The sequence below is a fragment of the Pithys albifrons genome, chromosome 9 (genome assembly GCF_047495875.1).
Source record: "Pithys albifrons albifrons isolate INPA30051 chromosome 9, PitAlb_v1, whole genome shotgun sequence".
In the NCBI taxonomy this organism is placed as follows: Eukaryota; Metazoa; Chordata; class Aves; order Passeriformes; family Thamnophilidae; genus Pithys; species Pithys albifrons.
The window spans coordinates 17,683,994-17,705,868 of record NC_092466.1 but is presented as its reverse complement, the minus strand read 5'-3'; the positions used below and the strand labels follow the sequence as shown (position 1 = coordinate 17,705,868).

Genomic DNA, 21,875 nt, shown 5'->3' with positions numbered 1-21,875 from the left:
TGTTGTTTTCAACTTCCAGCCAAAAACCAGTACATTTAGATTTCAAAAAAACTCCTGTTAAGTATGATAATATAAGGATGTCCACAGGATACAACATCAAACTTTAAAATTAATTTTATTTATAATTATCAATTTTATTAATGCCATCTCACTACAAAGATACAAAATAAATCATGAAATGAAACATTTCTCATCACTATAGGGTCAATACTAAAGAATTTTTCACTAATTATAAAAGCATATATCTGAAAACCTAAGGGAAAAAATCAGAATGTTTTCAATTCTGCAAAGAAAACTACACATCTTTGAATCCAACAACAAAAAAAAAGTGTCTGGGGAGAAATAAAACAGCAAGTTTTATTATGAAAGTTGATTTTTCTCCTAATTTGTTTCCTAGAAACAAAACTTCAAGGGAATCTTTAGAGATGACCACTGAGTCATCTTATGCTTGAGTCCTTGGAGTTTTTTGCTTGTGATTGACATGCTAACATAAACATACTGAAAAAGTTCTATTGTGCACTTTAAAATTTCCCATGGACACTACTTTTACAAGGCCCATTCAAACTAATGTTCAGATCTTTAAAATAATAAACAATAATAAGCAGTGAGGGGATTAACTGTCTGCACTTAGAATCCCATTTAATTTTTTTAAAGACTAATCAGTCCTCATTAAAAAAATAAGAAATCTGATTTTAAAACAACCACCACTTTGCACAGACTTCTGCTCTCTTAGCCATGTCCTTCACTCCCTTCCTCAGAACAAGCCTCTAGTAACACAGACTTATTCTGTGTATTTAAATTCTTTTTTTCTTGTGGTGGAAACAATAGCTAAATACTACTAGCAAAAATATTGCTGTAAGCTGAGATTCAGATACACAAGTTAATGGATCATCAGTGTACCAAAACTGCCACATAGCATTTTTGGAACTGAAATCTACACAAGATCACCTGAAACTCCGTTCTGTTTCTTAATGGGTTAGCCCTATACACAGGTTAGGATACCCAGATCCATACAGACGGACTTTCCTGTACCTTGACTGTGATACCTGTTAAGTCCAACAGAGCAATTTTAAAGATGAAAGTATTTTTACTCTTTTACTTAAATTACTTACACTGGTTAACTTCAACCTACTGCCTCGTTCAATTACGTCCCCATCTTGCAGTAATACACTTTACTGAATATAGAAAGAGGACTCTAAGGACAAGTTATGCTGGCAGAACTTAAACCTCTGTCCCTATAATGTTTTAAACACATTGGATTCAAGGAAGTTTTTGTTAAATTGATGTTGTCAAAGATCCTCCTTAAGACTTTCTCCTACCGCCCTCGTGACCCATCTGGCTGCAACCAGGCCTGGCCAGACAGTGACAGGTCCAGGAGACTGACCACAACAACCCTTCCCTCTGCCAGGTAACAGAGACAATCATCATAGCCAGCTCCAGACAGTCCCACATGCCCCCGGACTTAGAGCTGTCCTCCAAAATCTTTGTCCTCCATCCTGCCATCTCAGCCTTGATCTGTGCTTCCTGCCATGTCCCTCTTCATTCTCTTCCCAACCAGGTGACCTGCACTTGTTCCTGCTCTTCTTGACCGACATTCTGGAAGCAACACAGCAGGCATGAAATCCTTGTCTCCTGACTCACATCCCTGCCTCAGGCCACATTATCTACATACTGTCTGATCCCTCTCCTGTGTTTGATTTCCTCTCCTATGGAAAGACTGACTCATATTCTTACCAGACTCTCAGCCTAGGACACATTTTGTCTTTTCAGGTCTTAATTTCAGCTCATTTGGATTTATGCCTCACTCTCGATGGTCTTAGCATTTGGGCCCAAACACACACAGACCACCTAAATCATGTGTACATAATGTCTGTTATCATCCATGACTCACACACAGCAATCAGACAACTGCCCCAACTCAGGGGTCCTGGAATTTCCCCAATACTGTAACAATACACTTTGTGCAAAGTTTACAAAAAAAAAAAAACAGTAGGAAAAGCCACAGAGAATCAGGCACCTGTTTGCTGCCCAGTCTTTGCAGATGGCAAAGTCTGATTACAGAATAAGGGTAATCTCTAAATTCTGTGGCATGAATGAAGTAGGTTTTTTCAGACCAATGCAGGCTGCCTCCATGTTCATGACAAATTAGTTTCCTACCATTCTGGTCAAAAACTGCTGCTGCGTATTGAACAAGTCCCGTCGAGCTTTCTCTGGAGGATGAACAACAATGATCAAAGCTGTAGTCTGATTTCTATCACAAAAAGTGGTATCAGAATTTAACAGCTTTGAAAGACGCTAAAGAGAACAGAATACTGATACAAAATGATCGTGGTCTCCTCCATCATCAGACACCTTTTTCTACTTCCCTTTTGTTTTTTCTTAGATTACAAAGCCAAGTTATTGGAGGAAGGGGAAGGGAAGAGTACAAGTTTCTTTCCAACAATGACTATAGATTTAGATATCAAATGTAAAGAACAGACATTTTCACATACTCTAGTTTCTTCTTTAAGATGCAGAAGATACAAGCCTTTTTTTCACTTTCTGCATAAAAATGTCAACACCACATAAACTGTGACAATGACTGCCCCTTCAAAAGTGATTCCAGTGAAAGTTCTGGACCATTCACTACTACGAGCAAACTTCTGTAACAATCAATTTGTAAGAAACAGAAGAGGCTGAGAAACAGGATTTCCTTTCTATGGGGAAAAAAATCTGGTTTCAATCCAAATCCCACTGAAAGACACTCTCAAAACTTTTTACTAACCAAAAATTCTGAGTTACATCCAGAGGTACTAAAACAGTGCAGTCTAAATGTCTTCAGTGTTCATATGTGAAAATTATGTTCTCTGAAGCAACAATGATGCTGACAAGGATGTGAATGTCACTGACTGGCTGTGGGAACTCCGAGCATCTGTGGTTCCCGGGAGTCCACTCTCAGCCTGTGCTACCGGGACCAGAGTCGCAGCTCCTCAGTCGGGAGCCTGAGAGCCCTGTGAGCCAGCTGGGAGTGGGGCTTCCAGCCTCACTGCTCCAGGCCCTAGAGATGAATCTTCTACACAGCAGGCCCTACATGAGTTTTTAAAGACTCTCAGCCTCAGATCCATGTGACTGGGAATTCTGGCTTAGGAGGTCTGGAATGCTTGGAAGCCTTCTGTGGAGCTAACACTGGCTGATCTGCCCACAAAACCATCCTAGCCCTGGGGACTCAGAGCGTTTAAGGTCCTTAGCTACCGAGCAAAACCTTAGAACAGTATTCCCTCGAGCTGGACTGCTTGTGACTGTAAGGTTCATTGCTCGGGTCACTAAGTAAGTCCTAAAGGACTGAACACAAAGAACTCAACAATGTGCTCAGTGTGCCAAGGAGGCATAAACCCAGGAGGCCACCCCAGTACTAGGGACTCGCTGTTAGCAGGATCCTTATTTCAAGGGCAAATACTACATAAAAGCTGTAACTACAGAGAGTATAAAGTTTTTGAGAAGTCTTCCTTTTAAATTGGGACGGTACTCCTCATTAAAGTAACAAGCTCCTCTTTAAACAGACTGTGCAAAAGAGTGCTGAACTTTCTCTCTAGTAATTCTGAACATTGTGAAAGAAAAGAAGAATGTTTTCTGGTTCAGAAGAGGTCCTCCAAACACAAATGCAATAGTCCTTGAGATCTTTTCAAGACTGGATGATACAGACTGGTTTAATTCAACAAATTTACTTCCACTTTGAAAGCTTTTTAAGAACTGTCTTGCACAGCAATAATTACTCTAGAGCTGAAAACCATCTAAATTTTGCCCATGGTTTCATGTCTGTACTGAAGCTTAACTTTCAGCAGAGCTAACAAATAGTTTTACCTGGCAGAAGATAAATGTCCACTTGACATGGACCTCACTATTACATTGCATGTTCCTGGTACAGGACTGGATACACTGCCACACACTCTATACATGGGCTGGCTGCCCCTTTAGAAGTGTGAAATTCAGTAGTCCATCCACTCTGTCCCCTGTGCACCAGAACTTAAGTTACTGGTCAGAGCTGTAATTTTCTAAATAGCTTGTGACATTCTTACCACAAACACTTCATTCTCTCTCACAGTGGTGTACTAGTGATCAACACAGGTGCACAAACTAGATTTTCTTTCTCTTACTGGGAAGAGAAAAGGAAGAGTTTTTGGATTTGTGACCAAAACAGTGTTGATAACACAGGAATGTTTTAGCTATTGCTGGACAGTGCTTACACAGCTTCAGCATTTTCTGTTTCTCATGCTGCCCCATCAGCAATAGGCTAGGGGTGCACAGAAACTGGGAGTGCACATGGACAGGACTGATGACCCCAAGTGACCAAAGGGATATTCTGTATCATATGCCATCATGCTCAGCAATAAAGGTGGGAAAAATTGTAGGAAGGGTGTTTGGAATTCCAGTGTCAGTCTTCCCAAGAAATCACTACACATGACAGAGCCCTGCTTTCACAGAAAGGGCTAAAGACCTGCCTGCTGATTAGAAGTAGTGAATTGTTTATTTTGCTTTGCTTGCATATACAACTTTTGCTTTATCTACTAAACTGTCTTCAACTCAATCTATGAATTTTTGCACTGTTATCCTTCTGATTCTCTCCCCCAACCCCCTGTGGGGAAGTGAGTGGCAGCATGGTGCTACATACCAAGGTTAAACCGTAACTATAAAACCACATCAGAATCAATATATTCCCTTTTCAGTGCCTCCAAACAACTACTAAGTGAAGTGTTCCCATGACAATCTGTATCCTGTGATAAATCCTACATTGCATTTGATACCAGAGTTGTTTTTGATGTCAATTAAAAGTTCTTAGATTTAGATGAGATTAGTGTATGGTTGAGGTTAAATCCAGCCACAAGAGAGGATGCTGGATAGATCAAAATAACCTTCTTATCAACTATATAGACAGGACAGTTTCTTTCTTAAAAGGCACACACACCCATAAATGATAACTACAGCTCTGAAGTCAGAATAGAGTTGGGCTCATTGCTAATCTCACAGCTCAGTTAGTAACATCAAGTAATACTCTGTAAATGTTATTAGGAGGACTCTGTCATTTCTCAGATATATTAAATCACCACAATATAACTGAACATGAGCCTTCTACATCCAGAAATTCAATACCCTAAAGCTGCAGCATATTTCCTCCTCAACAGAGAGCAGTACAGTCAATCATGTCTACAGAACTACAGTAAACATAATCCCTACTATCTACAAACATTATCAGTGGAACTGCAATTCAAGACCTTGGGGTTTTCTCTAATGTCTCACATCCTTTGGCTCAGAATCCAACACCGAAAGTGTACATCATATAATACTGCCACAACAGAGACCCCCAAACTAGTGCAAAGTGTGCTGGTACACAAACCATCATGTGCAGTCACTGGCCCAGATGCAGCCATGTTAGCAGGTCAGGGAGCCTGACCTAATTACTGCTGCTGCTTCCAGTTTTAAAATTCAGTTCTGAAGCACATGACTCAGTTCTTTTAACCCTGCTTTCTGAGATGTCACAGGAATGCACATGCTTATTTTTCTGAAGCACTCATCTCCCCAGAACAAATGAAAACCAAACAAAATAAAAAAGGAAACCCTACCAAAACAGGACACTGTACTGTACATATCTCTGTCTCTCACAGACAATTGAGTGTATGTGAAGCTTAGTAATGTCGCTCAAAGTACTACTGAAATTCACTCCGATGCTACAGTTTGTAGCTGTTGTTCTTATAACATTTTAGTGCCTCTGCCACTTGATTCACCTGAAGAGGGACTAATTAAAACTCATCATCACTCATGGCTCGGCTTCGCGAATGAAGATTTGGGAAGGGCTCTCCCCATGCTTGTGTGCCCCTCCAGCCTGCGCAGTGGGTTTTTTAGGTGAGGCACAGTGTGCATAGAACTGGCCCCACCCTTTAACTCCTGAGGTTCATTTGCCACAGCCAAGCGAGCTTGGACGGTGACAGTGAAGTCCTCGGGAGTAGAACCTACAGCCCCTGGTATTGCCAGGAGGGCTCCCATCCAAGTACTGACCAGGGCTAACCCTGCTCAGCTTCCGAGATGTGACAGGGTCAGGTGTCAGGGAGGCATTCAACTGCCTTAATTAAAACTAGAAAGGGGTGAAAAAACTCATCGGGATAAAAATAAGACACCCATATCTGAGCATAAACTATACCATTATCTGTAAAAATGAGGTCAGTATCCACACTAGTTAAGCAACTACACTGATAATTCTGCACTGATTGTGTCATATTCCTGTAAAAGTTTGGGCAAACCATAATATCCATAAATATCACTTCTACCATTGTATGACTGAGATACAACATTCTTTTGCTAGAATATGTCACATGATGATAAATCTCCAAATGCTTGAGTAACTTATGAAAAATTCTAGGCATTAATTAAAAAATAATCCATAACGTAGGTACCATTCTGTACAAAACCATCTTTTAATGCAATGAATTTGTACCAAGAATGCTTTTGTCTGTTTACTTCCAAAACTGTGATCAAACTAAATCACATAACAGTATTCTTATTACACAGGAAGATGCTCAGCATGGAAATTCAGTATGCAACATACATCCTTCAACAGGTATTTTCCAAATATACAACACCCACGTTATTTGAAATGATCCAATACTAGAAGAATGATGGATCCAGGAGAAGACCAACAATAAATCAATAGTAAGTTGTACATACTTAACCACACAGAGCTATGTTGACAGCTAGTTGCATACTGACAACAATAATAACCAAGTAGAGTATACACTCCTTTCCCAAGTCCTGAACCAAGTCAGCACAGGAGCACTTGGTAAATGAGAAACACTACACACAGGAATACCCTAAAAACAATGGCTTAGGCATTAAATTTGGATGCAGGGAGAAAAGATTCCAACATGAAAAAAAAATCTGAGAAGGTGTTTGTTTTGTAATAAGAATCTTTTCAGTTTAGTATGCATTTTTACTTTGTTAAACTAACATAGTTAGTCATTATGGCAAAGGAAAGTATCGACAACATGAAAACCATTTTTATCTGTTAGCTTCATATATGAGTATATAAACTACAGTATACTATATAGTATTAATAATTTTGAATTCACCCTACACTTAGAGTGCAGAGGGGTCAAAAAAAAATCATTACCTTTAAGCATTGTTCTTCCAGTTGATCCTCCAAGGATATTTAACAGACCACTTCTTGCTCCTAATGATGTAGTTGCTTCTAGCAAAGCACCAGTTATATAGTTAGAGAGTGCAGTCCTCTGTAAAGTGGCACGATATTGACAGTAAGCATCTGTTACACATGGTTTTACACAAAACCCATCACCTTTGCATATACAGTCTGTAACAAACTTTGGGAGATTTCGATTTCCCAGAAGATGAGGAATATATTCAAAAATATCTTCTGCTCCTTCTTCTTCTTCTCTCACTGTACTGAAGATCTGTGAAGAATGCAAAAGCAAGGACTGTTAGTTCATTTGCTCAAGATAATACGCAGAACATCAAAAAATTCCAAATAACCATGACTCCTCATAAAGTTCAACAACTTGCAATATCTATGTATCCGAAATTGATTTGTTAGGATTTTGAGTTGGGCTCCCAAACAGGATACTTAAATAACATGTCATTCTGATTTTCAATCTATAGTTAAAAGCATTTGAATGAAAACCAGTTTTAAGGATAACCACTAGACTAAAAAAAGGCCACAACAATATACCTGGTCAACATTTAAAATAAACAACTTGCACAAAATTGTTTATAAGACTATTAACCTACTGTATTCCCAGAGAAGTCTTAGAGGTATCAGCAGAAACAACAGATCAGCTCAGGGTTGGCACTTTTTCTTGCTGAGGGGGGTGGGGTTTTGCAAATAGAAATGGTTTTAATCGCTCTGAGCCCTCTTTCAAAACGTTCTGCTGTCACACTCATTGCGTTACTTTCAGCCTACATGCAGGCTCTCTGTCTAATATTGGTTTAGTACTCTTTTTCCTGTATTTGTGATAACACACTAATGAACTTCAGCCTGTGGCTTAGCAACTAAGTAATGTTTGCTTACTTAAAAGAGTCTAATGATCAAAGCAGGAATCTGGAAGAAATCTTTTCATTTAGTATACAAGGAGAGACTTGATTCTTTTCATTCTTGTATGCTGACTTCCTGATTAACATTAATAATTTGTTTCAATGATCTGTGCTTTATAATTACAAAGTGCAAACAACCAAATTAAAAATTATCTGTCACCAGGGCAGGTGCTAAGAAAATTTTCATGAGGTTGTTCCCCATCAGTCCTTTCACATGCAGAAGAAATAAGCAGATGACTTCATGACAATTTTTTGCAATTAATGCCTTGCTTCTTGTTGCCATCCTTCCCCACACACAAACAAATTACAGCTATCCATCAATATGGCAGAAACTGCATCCAGTCCTACAAAGCAAGCACACGTGTGCTCAGTGCAATGATACGAAACTCTTTGCACAGACTGTGCACACCACATGTCAGAGGCACCGGCACTCTCCCCACGGGACACACACATGCCCAGCCACACATCCAAGGGCAGGGGCAGCTCCTGGGACAGCGACCTGCACACCATCCACTTCTGCCCCAAGACTGGCATCAACCCTCAGGAGGGTTCAAATGCTCCCATGTGACACCTGACCCACCACTAACAGAAGCTGTGAACGATAATGCAGGTAAACAGATTGCAGAAAATAAAATAACACCCAATATATTAAAGTACATATTTGTTACCGTACCTTAAATTTTGTATTAACCATTTATTGGGGAAAACTAACATTTTGTATTAAAAATATAACAATTTATTAACTAGTAAAGCAATTCAATGATTTGAAAAAGAACACTGACATATTAAACATAAAATAAAAACTAAAACTATCACATGTTGACTATGTCTATATAACTCAATTCCATTAAAATATGGCCTTTGTGATGCCTTACATAGTGAAATGCTGTGATATCATTTTTTCTCCTCTCCCTGACAGTTTTCCAAAATTAGCCTGGTCTGAGATTTCTAGATATATTACACCTCTGCTTGAGCATCTTTATCTTCTTTTCTTTGGTATATGAGTTTTAGGAACTTAGACTGACAGTAAGAATACATGTCCACCTTTATTCAAAGAGAAAGCACACTCTTGAAGTGGATGGGATGTGTGCAGACCTTTCAATCAGGTAAGTGTCTCCAAGGGACAGCAACTTTTCAAAAGGTGTACTGTGAAATTGTAAACCTGACTTATGCCTGGATTATGACTGTGCCACGCACAGCAGACACGATCAGTCTTTTTAGCTTGTTTAAAAAAATATTTAGTTAATGAATATAATTTAACTTCTCAAAACTGAGTTACCATCCAAAGTATTTTTAAAATTGGGTTCTGCAACTTATAAAGGCATGTTCTGTAGCCTACACAAGTAAAATTTCTTTCAGCTGCCAAAGCAAAGAAACCATTTGTTGACAGAAATAGGCGACAGTGTTTTGCTGGAGAGATTATACATAGAAAAATGGTGTTAATCTCTTCTGTATAAAGTAGACTTCAGGGCACTAGCTGTCTCCAAAGACTCTGCACTTCACATAACATTTTCAAATTCTGTTTGTTTTGATGTGTTAAAGTTCTGAATGTGTTACCTCTGCTGCCCACGGATGAGGTTACGGATAAACACAGACTTACAACGTGTACACTTATCAGGCACTAAAAAGAACTGAAAAGATCAGAATAGCAACACATCCCTCAGGTAACTGATAGGGGAAATTACCTTTCAGAAACATTGCACCAGACAATTGGGGAAACTTAATCTTGCCTGGGAGACAAAGAAGTTTATTCCAAGCCAGGGCTTACAGGTCATCCTGGCAGATGGCGTTATATTGATCCATAACAGTACCAAAGAATGACTAACATAATTATACATGAATGTGAACCAATATACAGCCCTAAACTGACAGTTACCTGTCAAAAAGCGAAGACTCACCAGGGCATATCACTCCTGTTTCACTTTTGTCTTATTTATCAAACTGAAGATTTCAGAATCCATCTGCAGTCTGATGCTGCCATGTCTCACCTACTCTGTATCAGGCAGTAACCCACAAGAAACTCAAGATAGTATCTGAATCTGAAAGTTTTGCAATATTAAACATACTGTAATGAGCATAGGTGTAAATAGGAACATTTATATAGTCTGGGCAATAAGAGCATTCATTTTAAGACCAGTTATTTTCTCTTTTTGTTTTTTCATACAATACTTTTAAAATAAGAAATGAGCTGACAGAGAACTCCACATACTAATACATCAGCACTTCAATGAAAGTATACTACAGCTTCAACAGATTCTTACCTTTTTTATTTTTTTTTCTATTTTTAAACAGATTTTAATGGTAAGTAAAATAAAAATACTTGCAACATAAAATTTCAGACTACTACAGACAAAACCCCATATGTCCTTCAACTCAAAAATGAAAATTAGCATGAAAACAAAGAAAGATTAAATTCAGGCAGAATTCCATCCTTGCAGTTTTACAACCAAGTCCATATTTGGAAAATAAATGGAAACAAAATAGATTTTTCAGCTCTTAATAATGTATGCAATAAATCATCAAAACTTTACTTTAAAAAACCCCTCAGTTTTGCTTCTAGTAACTTAAAATGGTTTCTGCAAGTTAACTTATTGATAACCTTCAGGCAATAAAACTTTCTTACAGTGACAACAGACATATTTTGTCAAGATATTAAAAATATCTTTAAAAATAACTGTAAGAACAAGTAGTTCATGCTGGTCTCAAAACTATTCCATATTTTTCTCTATCTTTTTTTCATGTTTAATCATCACTGCAATTGCAAATTGTGTTATGTTCTTTTCTACAGACACATTACTACAGGTTTACTATGTAGAAATGGCAGAAACCTAAACACTGTAGCCACTTATTGTCCTACAGTTTGACAGGTATTCCCCCAAATTTCAGCTGGAGTTCACAGGTGCAGCTGCACTGGAAATACTGGAGACAGCAGTTCACAAAAAATAATTGTTCTGATTTCTTACTTAAACTCACATGCATCTCTTCTTGCAATCTTTTCTTTCTCTTTTCCTATTTTTTCTGCCCCAGGTATTTAGTTTAGAATCTGAAGGCACGTTATCATGTTGCCAAACATGAAGCAGCTGTTTAGTGCATATGAAACCCAAAACCTAGAATTTTTCCCACCAAAAATTCCCATTATAAGGAAGAAGGCTTAATTCCTCTAACTTTATCATAATAACAAAGAATATGCGTACCCCAACAGTTCATTGCAAAGAAAAGTCATGGAAAATCATGCTTATTGCTAGCACACTATAAAATAAGAGAAAATAGAGTGTTAATGGGGTTTTAATACTGTACTGCATCTGTTCAAACTCTCTCTAAAAACATCTATCAACATATCCTGAATGATCAAAACTAAATACTGAAATGTAGGAGGTGTGTATATATGCTCAGTTGGTGCTATGCAGTTCAGTCTGATTTCCTGGCTATTTATCTACAGAGAGTTTCTACGATGGAGGGCTCCTGACAACCCATGCACACACAGCCCTCCTGCGACACAAAGCCTTCACTTGTTGCATGTTTTTAAAGCAATTTTAAATGTCTGTAAACCAGAATGGTATATTATCAAATATCTCTCAGGACAGTATGCCTTGAAGATCACTAAAATATCTCCTTTGAAAAATAACACAAAGGTTTTACAGAACATACTACTCTAAACACAATTAGCATCACAGGAAATGCTGCTCTTTCCAAATCTGTTCTGTTCCAAGAAAAATTACATTAAAATGAGGAAGTTCTGATGGTGATTTTTCATTTCACACTGCAGGTTTTTCAGAAGAAAACCCTTGCTAATATCAACCAAATTAAGTTCACAGTGATCTCTTGGAAGTCATGACAAAGGACCATTCCAATTGCTTTCACATGTATTTAATAAACCATGTAATTCAAACATCTATAGCATGGAATAAAAGAGCAGTCCATTATAAGAAAAGCACTTTTGGCAGAAAGAAACTATTATGCAAGGTGAATTTGCATGGAGAGGAGAGGGCTGAAAGGAGAAACACACATATCAGAGTAAAAATTTGCTCAGAACAGAAGAATGAAGCATTAATGCACAGTTGATCAATACTTTAGTTTTATGTCTTCCAAAATGCCACTTCAGCACCACTCTGCAGAGCAATTATTAATAAAATTCTAAAAAGAGGTGATGGTGATAGTCAAGTTTTCTGATGTATTGGGTTTTCTCAGCTTTATCTCATTCAGTTATCACTATACCCACAATGATTAGCCCATGACATTTCAAGATCACTGTTAAAGTACAAATTCATAATAGATTTCAAAATGCTTTTTTGTGATGATGTTGCCTACCTAGAGCCAGCACTTGTCACTGGACAGTTTCTTCTAAGGATATTGAGATACTGTGGGGTCAGGGTTTTTTTAAACAAAAATGTAAGAAGAGCTTTCAATTACTCCCTACTATTAACACCTTTTGAAAGGTATTGTTTAAGAAGTGGAAAAAACCAAATTTTGTAATGAATTCTCTATTAATAAATTACCTTCCCCAACATTCTTACATGAAAATTTGTTCATCTAATTACTCTCAAAGCACCACCCAACATTATGCTGCCCAAACAAGACTGAGGCCAACAGTCCAAGGAACAGTTCTTTTAGTTACAAGTGCACAAGCCACTTTGGATGTGACTATTTTTAACATTTATTCTTGATCTACTTAGTTGTGAGAGAACCATTCCTTTAACTACTCCTTGAACAACGTTGTTGACCACTTGATTTTCAAAGACACTGGAACAAACAACTGTCAATTGGGATGTGTAGAAATGCCCAAATCTATGAAAAAGGGTCTGCCGCTGATCTGGGATTTAAAGACAGGTCTTGTGAACTTGTACAGATTCCCAGGCCAATACAGAATAATTATTGACCTTATTTTAAATCTATTTTAATAGTCTCAAAAACAATTCCCACTGTGCAAAAACAGAATTAAATCATGCTATTTAGTACAGCCAATGCCCCACTCTTCATGTACAGTTACCTGGTCTGAGTATTCATTCCAGGTACAAAGATACTTGAACTGTGATCTGAAGACCAATAGCGGAAAAGAACTTGCGGCTTTCCAACCTCCAAGCAAATGAGACATTTCACAGCACTGCCTAAACCAGAGATCCCATTTCTGAGAAGGTTTATTTGCGTGTGCACTTATTGCTTACAGCACTACTGAAACCAGTTACAGTGTTTCCTTCACGAGCTTCCTTTCTGCACTCTCACAAAGCTCACGCGTCTCTGCAGAGAAGTTCACACCAAAATTTAGTTCAGAAGACAGCATGAGATCAGATCCTGTACAGATAGGTGTTTGCAATGTCAAGGGGAAAAAATATTTTAATAAAAGTACACTTCAAAATCTACAGCAAAAATGTTTATATCCTGGTTTTTGTTGCTATTGCTAAAACCACCAATTAAAATTTTGAAAAATAGTTTAATTGCAACAAAATGCAGATGAGAGATGTGCCTAAAAGTAAAAATATTTTATACCAAATAGCAAGTTAACAAACATCTGTATGTAACTTCATTCCAATTCAGTTGTTCCTGCAAAAAGTTAACTCTGGTAAAATTGCAAATATATACAAACACCTTTACTGGAAAAAAATATTGGCAAATGTACCATATTTTTTTACAATTATACAACATCTGTTGGTTTCAGGACAGAAGCTGAATGTTATTAGACATTAAGTATGGGTTCAAAAGCTTCCAGCTACATTTCAAAATAATACAGAAAGTAACAGCAGAAGAGGTGATAAAGTATAGGGCTCAATTGTGTCTCACTACAAATATTCTGCACTCAAAAAGATCAAAGATTAACAATTCCTACATGATTTTCACAGAAGGAAAATAAAGAAACACCACAATTTTCGTATGTATACTTTTCTGATCCTCAGGAAGAAGGAAATCTTTCATTCTTGGGCTTTCTAAAATATGAATCTCTTGTAACCATTTCTGATTCTGTATCAGTTACAAGAACTGAAATACATTAAACACTGAATGCATTTTCTGTTATGCCTATTCTATGATGTTTCTATTGTCAAGAAGACATGCCAGAACCCCGCATTGAAAACAGTTGTGCAGGTTGTTCAAAGCCAAAGGATATTACTGTGTTTGACAAAGATGATGCTGTGAACAGCAGAAAGATCTGCTCTGCCAGGACTCTTTTTTAGCTCTGTTCATTGAGTAGTCTTGTTCACTTTAACAATCAAATTTTTCGGTGTTTGGAGTTACAAAAGACATTTAGACTGTTAAAACATTATTTCTTTCATGGTACTCAGCAGCCTGTGACCCAATAAGCACACAATAGGAGACCTGATCAAATTTTGGGTGGTATCTTACTAAATTTTGGTATTTTACAAGAACAAGTAAGACTACAGACAAAATGGGTGGTCAATTAAATTCCATTCCTAATTTACTAGCTAAGATGAAGTGGATGATGACAAATAGTCATCCACAAGCTTTACTACATTGTACCACCACTGAAATTTGCAAGAGATTCACTACCCATCTCGGGCTTCTCTGATTTCTTGTGTGGCATGACACTCCATTGCAGAGTGTACCCCTGGGGGCACTGCAGCAAATACGGAAACAGCTATCTGGAAGCAACTGCAGTTTTGCAAGCTGGCATCAAACTCAAAAATTCCCACAGATCCTCTCCCACCATCTCATGATCCACGTTTATTGGCTAATGGCAACATTCTTAAAACATGAACAGTCAGATTAAAATAAAATAAAATATTACATATCATAATGCCCTTCTTTGTACTCAACAGTTTTTGGAGATGCACTTGAATGTCACCCTTCTGGTGGCTTTGCAAGCAAACAACTGCCCCACACAGGGGGCAGAGAACTGACAGCAGTTTCAGCACTGGCACTTGCCATCTAGCCAGCCTGCAGCTTTACCAACAGGAGAAGAACTGTCATTACCTGATGGAACTTTTGCTGAAACACAGCCATTTGGTGCAGGTTTGCATCTGTGTTTAAGAAACAGCAGTAACAGACTGTTTTGGCAACTCATCAGCAAGAAAGTTAGGGCAAAGACTATTTGGAATATCAGGGGTTAAAAGTGTTCTCTACATCTTAACTTGCCCATATCTTGCTCTCTATATATATTTTCACATGGTGCTTAAACAGAATATCTCAACTGCTGAGATGCTACTTCTTGTAATGGAAAAATTCCTTAAAATGTCTCTAGTCTGCTGAAATGTTGTTGTGTATTTGAAAAAAAACTGCCTAGGAAACAAGAGAATACAGTGCCATGGTACATTCTGAAGTGTACCCCATAAGAGACTACAAATACTATGCTGTCTTGGGGGGTAGAGGCAGGGAGAAAGAAAGCCTTCCTCGAAATACATACATACAGTAATCAATACCACTACCATTTTTCCCAGTACTTGACAAATGCACAGTTTACTATAAGGTGATTCAGGCATGTTCAGGGTGGTGTGGTTCACAGGTGGTGTTCATCTTTTGTCTGGGACACTATAACAGGAACTGCTTTGAGAATACAAGAAATGGAAACCCTTGCTCACTGCAGCAGCACAATAGCATGGAAGCAACAGGAAAGACAAAGGGGAAGATTTCTGAGTGGAGAGCTGAAACAAGCACCACTGCATTGAGGATTTTGAAGATGGTGAAGAGCCTTGAGGGGAAGCCATACAAGGAGCCTCTGAGGCCACTTGGCTTGTTCAGTCTGGAGAAGAGGAGACTGAGGGGAGACCTCATTGCAGTTAGAACTTCCTTGTGAGAGGAAGTGGAGAGGCAGGCACTGATCTCTCCTCTGTGCTTACCAGTGACAGGACCTGAGGGAATGGCCTGAAGTTCTGCCAGAGAGGTTTATGTTGCATACTAGAAGTAGATTCTTCACATAGAGGGTGGGTGGGCACTGGAACAGGCTCCCCAGGAGGTGGTCACAGCACCAAGCCTGACAGAGCTCAAGAAGTGTTTGGACAATGCTCTCATGGTGTGATTCTAGAGAATAGTTCTGTGCAGGCCAGGAGTTGGACTTCAATGATCCTCGTGGGTCCCTTCAAACTCAGGATATTTTATAATTCTATGCTATGAATGCAGTCAATAGGAGTAGGTAAAAGAGGAAAGAAAGGAAATTCAGTAAAATTAACTACAGTGAGGTTTTTGTTTGGTTTTTTTGTTGGGTTTTAGGACCTTCTTTTTTTTTTCCATTGTGTGAATTTTTTTCAATGCATTTAACAAGATTGGGATTTTACAAAAAGATCTGTGTTTGTATAATTTGCCATTGTGTGCACTGAGTAAAAGCAAACACCGTATTTTGTGCCCTCACTGCCCAGGAACTGGGGCTGGGGGAGGAGTGGACAAGATGCCAACATACAGTCCAGCATATATTCTCACTTTCTGCTTGCAATAGGAATAAATCTACCAAGTCAAAAGGAAGTTGTCCTCCCTGAGGCAGGGAGCAAACTAGTGGCAGAGGAGGTGCATGCATCAGAGTCTGTCCAGTGCCACTACACATCTGAAGGAAAGAACACATCACAGGAAAGCAGTGATGGTCTTCAGGCATCTCTTCATCATAGTGGTTAATGTTTGTTACAGTATACTCATAACAAACTCTAACTCACTCACTGCTTTACTAACAATGTCCAGTATTACAGAGAGGCTGTCACTGTGGGAGATCCAGATATTTTCCTTTGCTTTTCTGTAAATGACCTTCAGGTTCTAAAAATTCAGAAAAAACACTGTGGTGACCTCTCTGCCTTGGCTACCCTTCCAGCAGCTGTCTTGACAGAGTGCCTGTTCTCAAAGACTTTTCAAACTTTCATGGTCTCTTGCAGAATGAGGGAGGTAACCTTCACAATGTCAGGACGGAGCACAAGGCAACAGTATCATGCCACAGAGCAATAATGCTCACTTAATTCAACAGCAATTTTTGCTGTGTATTACATTCTAGACAGTAAGTTGTAGCTGGGCAGAATGGCACAGAGCAGCAGAGCACACACAGGATAACAGATGAGCTGACCCTGGTAACACAGAGTGGTGTCGATGGCAGCTGGAAGACTGCCAAAAGAGTGAACCAGCACAGATGTGCCCAGATACTAATATTCATTAACTGATGTTCTGTGAACTTTGGACAGCTTCAACTGCAATTACAGAATGTGCATTACCTCACCAGCCAATATTCCTCATGAATTGCATCCTGTTAAGGATGAGATAATTTTAAGAAGCAGAAACTGAATTTAATGAGGATGAAACCATCTTGCACAGGCAATCTTTAAACATAGCACAACATTCTTCAGAAATAACAGCAGCCAGTCCTATTCAGCTCTGGCATGTAACTAAAGTCTTCGGTAGGGAATTTTTTTCATTTGTTATCATAAGAAAATGATGATGTAGTTTTTAAAAACCAAATGCATTTGAGAGTTGGATTTATGACTAGAAATTTTAACAGCAGGTCCAAACTTCCAACAAGTCATCATTAACACTATTACCTACTAATTTTCCATTTCTGTAAGGTAACATTACTAATTTTAACAGCCCTTACCAAAGGAAAGATGGACTTCATGGATTTGAAAGACAGAAAAAGTAGTTCAATCTAATTAGAACACCATCTCCACCCTCAAGAGTCCTGCTTTTAAAGAATCATGGCAGGTAATATCCTTTAGATCCTAGTAAATACTAACAATCAAGATAAAAAACAGAGGCCGAGAAAAGATATTAATTAACTGTCATTTGAAAGATATTTCATTAATACTTGAAATTTCAGTTTGATTAAGGAGAAAATGAAAGGATGACCCCAAACACAACATAGGAGCTCTTCACATCACTTTCCAGCAATGTGAAACACTGCCCTTGCCAGTGAGAGACACTTTTGTAATCCCACCCAGAGAAGGACAAAAATATCACTTTCTGGTCAGACAGGTCAATTATTTATACTTCTGTTGGTACAAAAGTCTATGTGAAAGAAATATCTCTCATTAGTTATTATTTTATTATTAGATTCACTTGCTAACTTCTTTATTTTAAATGATATTTTTTTATTTTCCGAGTACTTCTCAACTTACTACTTTGAGTTAAATTTCTATTTACTGCTCTACCCTTGTCAATTCTTCATGGAGCCAGCATTATCTTTTATTTCCTGAGTGATTATTTACTTCCTCCAAACTTTTATCAACAAATTCACTTACAAACAATATGCTGTCCTAGTAACTAACTAAATTAAATTACTGTTCAAACATCTGTGTTATTTCCACATAACTAATGCACACCTTGTGATTTTTAATGAAAAGCTGATAGATTGACAAGTCTGGTATGGATCACATCTTCAAACACTTGACCATGTAGATTGGAATTTCTTGAGTTATCAGCTTTCAAAATTGCCTGCTGTGCTTTTAATATAAAAATATATGATGTTCTTTTGATACATCTGACTGACAAAAAAAATTCATTCATATAAAACTTACCAGGTGTGCTACAAAAAGTATTTACAACAAGCAAAAGACCAGCAGGTTGACTTTTCAATTCAGCACGCAAGGCTTATTGTAGCTAAGCACATTACCTAAAACAGACTAATTAGGCTTAAAACTCCAGGTCAGAAAGCAGTCTGAAATAATTTGCAATCAAACCACTTAGAATATTAAATGTGTCATGATTCAATCACTTCAGCTCAAGAGAGATGCAAATTTTCATTGTAAATTCCACCTTTCACCGTACATCTTTGGTACCTCAAACTGCAATGGGATGTTGTTAGTGCATGGAACACTAAGCTTTCCAAATGCAAGTGAAAAACAGTAAGAAGACCTACTTTCTTCAAAGGTAGAAAAAATATTTCACTTGAGTCATTAAATGTTTCAAACAGGGACCGTGTTTGTATTTTTAATTTCTGAAACACTGACAGTGTGACAGGTGCATTGAAGACAGGTGAATACTAAGCAACCACAGCACAGGGACCCAACAGCCACCTTCCCACATGTCTTTATTTTTAAATTATTATTCTGTATGTGGAGCGATAGCAAGTATAGATTTACTCTAGGAAACAATAAAAAAAAAGCCCCACACATCAGATACAGGCAGAAATGTGTATGACTTTGTACCTTAGTAACAACTGCATTCTTTCTATTTGAGGAAAGGCTTCCACAGAACTCATACATTTACAAACAGCTTCATTCCAACTCATGTGAAGTGATTGTTTAAATAACTTTGAAAGATGAACTTCCTGAACTACAAGTTGACAGGAAGTTTGAGGGGTAACACATAGCACAGACCTCCTGTCAACATGACCATCTTAAAAACAAAGAAGTAAAAAGTAAACCTAAAAACTATGGCTGTTGAAGACCATGTCTTGCCACTCCTTACTTGTCTGGTTTCTCATCCTCTTTCTAGAATCTTATTTGTTTGTCAAAGATCACTATAGCTACTTCTATAGAACTCTGGCTTTACCTGTTCTGTAAAAATATTAATTGAATACATATACTCACATAACTGATTCAGAAAGCACACAATCTATTCCATTCCCATGTCTCTCATATTGAAATTCATGAGATAAAAAATGGTAAGGGTTCAAGTTCACAGCACTGGCTAATTCAGCTTTTATACAGTGCATGTTGCACCCCTGCAACTAAGGGAGCTGGAAAGAATTGCTTATAAAGTCTCCAGCTCAGAGTAAATGTGCCAAAGCTGGAACACAAAGCGGATGTAATAAAACTGTCTTTGTGGTTATACAATCACTACTATTATTTGTACCAAAACAGGCTTATATTAGGATTTTATTGTACTATCCATTTTGGATTTATATTGAAAGGTGGATCTTTCCAAGTCTATCAGAAACAGCCTATGGTTCTACAGTCAGAAACCTAAGTATTACATAAATGTGAACTGCAATAGGACCTTGCTGTATCTCTAAATATTTTCCTTTATAACCAATTGTAATTTATATTGTTGTAAATGACTGGTAGGCAGATTACTACAGCTGTAAAATTTATGCATCCCATCCATGGCATAAAGCTAATAAAAGATCAACTTTTTCTTAGCACAGCAAATCTAGTTGTCATTTTCTAATTTTATAGACACTGAATCCATGCCTATTTGTTTGCTTGTACTTCAGCTGTTGGGTTCATAGGGTCACATGAATAATTATAAGATTATTTTGGATAGTACTTAAGGGCCAGGAAATTCTCAGAGTTTTCATGACTGAATTGTTTAATAGACTTCTAGGTCAGGCTACAGAACATGATTTCATGAAATCAAATAACTGCGTTCTATAAAGAGGCATTTTCCATTTTAGGGATTTTTTTACATTACCCAGAAATAGAAAAGGCACCATTGCTTGTCCAAAGTAACAACAGAATATTAATTCTTTGAACTTAATTTTTAAGTGACACGTCTAATCATAATTTACTGATAAAAAGTGAGTCTTCATTCATCACAGCTCACAATGAACATTTAATGACAACGCTGAAAAAAAAAAAGATAAAAATAAAGGTTTATCTTGTAAGATTTTTGAATACAATTTTTGGCTAAAACTCAGCAATTGCAATAATCTGCCATGGTAGAATGAAGCAATTTTTCTAATGCTGGTTTGTTAAATCAGGAACATCGTACCTTCAACACTGTTCATTTTGCCTAGTCATTAGCTGCTAAGGAAGACTGTGCTTTAGTTTAGAAAAGCTAAAAATATGAAGACAGTGTGAACAACTCATACACAATGCAGTAAGTTAAAGAAATAACTTCCTGTTTTCCTTATTTCCAGATGGTGTCTTCAACCACTGCCTTAAACTTGGTAGCTGTCCTGCAGAACACAGTACATTCAATTTTCACATCATATTCTTGTTTTATGACACAACTTTGATCATAGACATCTACTATACGCCAACAGCCATACTTACATTAGTATACTAGAATAAATCTGTATCTACCAAATTAAATATCACTGAAAGAGTTTCTGAGTATCATATGAATCTACTAAAAACATGAAAGGATAGTAACACTTTGATTAAGTTAAAAATTATGGTGTCTCCAAATGGAGGAAGCCAATTCCAAGACTCAAACACAGGACCCTGATTTATTAATTGTATTTCCAGTTCAGTTCTACTTGCCTGAAAATCAAGAAATAATCTGAGTTATTTCTGAGTTATTTCTAATTCAAAGTTCTAATTCCTTCATCAAATTTGAAACATGCTTTTTAAAGTAAATATGCTTGCTTAAAGAGAATGAGCGAGAAAGAGAGTGACTGAACAATGGAGTAGCAATGAGAGTGCATTAGTTCTGTATCGAAATTACACTTTTTAACTGTTGATGAAGTAAGTTTCTGCAGGACCAGAGTACATGTTCTCCTTTCTTTTCCCACTGGAGTGGAATGTCACTAGAGGTCTGATTTTCAGAATTTAAGGCATCTGGCTTAAGACCAGAAGAACAAAATATTTTAAATTAACTTTCCTTATTCTCTGGGGACTGCTACAGACCCAAGGACTACAGTTTAGTCATCCATGAGATTTATTTTACTTTAGCATTAGCTTCAACTAAACTTTGTATATACAAGAGCTTCCTTACAAAAATTCATAGCCACTCTGCTCACTGTAATCGTTTTTATAAATTGCAATTATATTACACTGAATAACACGCATAAGTGACCTGCGTGTGTGCTTAACCTCTCAAATGAAGGATAAAACTTAGACTCCTACTATAAGCTTCTCTTTAATACTATCACACCAGTTTTGAGAAAACTTTGACTCATTTATCTGTAAGTACATATGCCCAATTTAGGATTCTTTAAACTTTTTCTAAAGCTTCACTTTAATGAGAAATAGCTGCTTTCAGAGAGCTGAGTACAGATTTCTTTT

The 21,875-nt window shown here is 37.5% G+C and overlaps 1 protein-coding gene across 2 annotated transcripts in view; it reads right to left on the bottom strand.

Annotated features, from left to right (window-relative positions):
- The window catches only part of PLCE1 (phospholipase C epsilon 1), a 143,718-nt gene that overhangs the window by 76,163 nt on the left and 45,680 nt on the right, over positions 1-21,875 (bottom strand). For both annotated transcript variants that reach the window (XM_071564382.1, XM_071564383.1), the window contains exon 3: positions 7,139-7,436. In XM_071564382.1, coding sequence (XP_071420483.1) covers positions 7,139-7,436 — 298 coding nt within the window. The remainder of the gene's footprint in view (positions 1-7,138; positions 7,437-21,875) is intronic.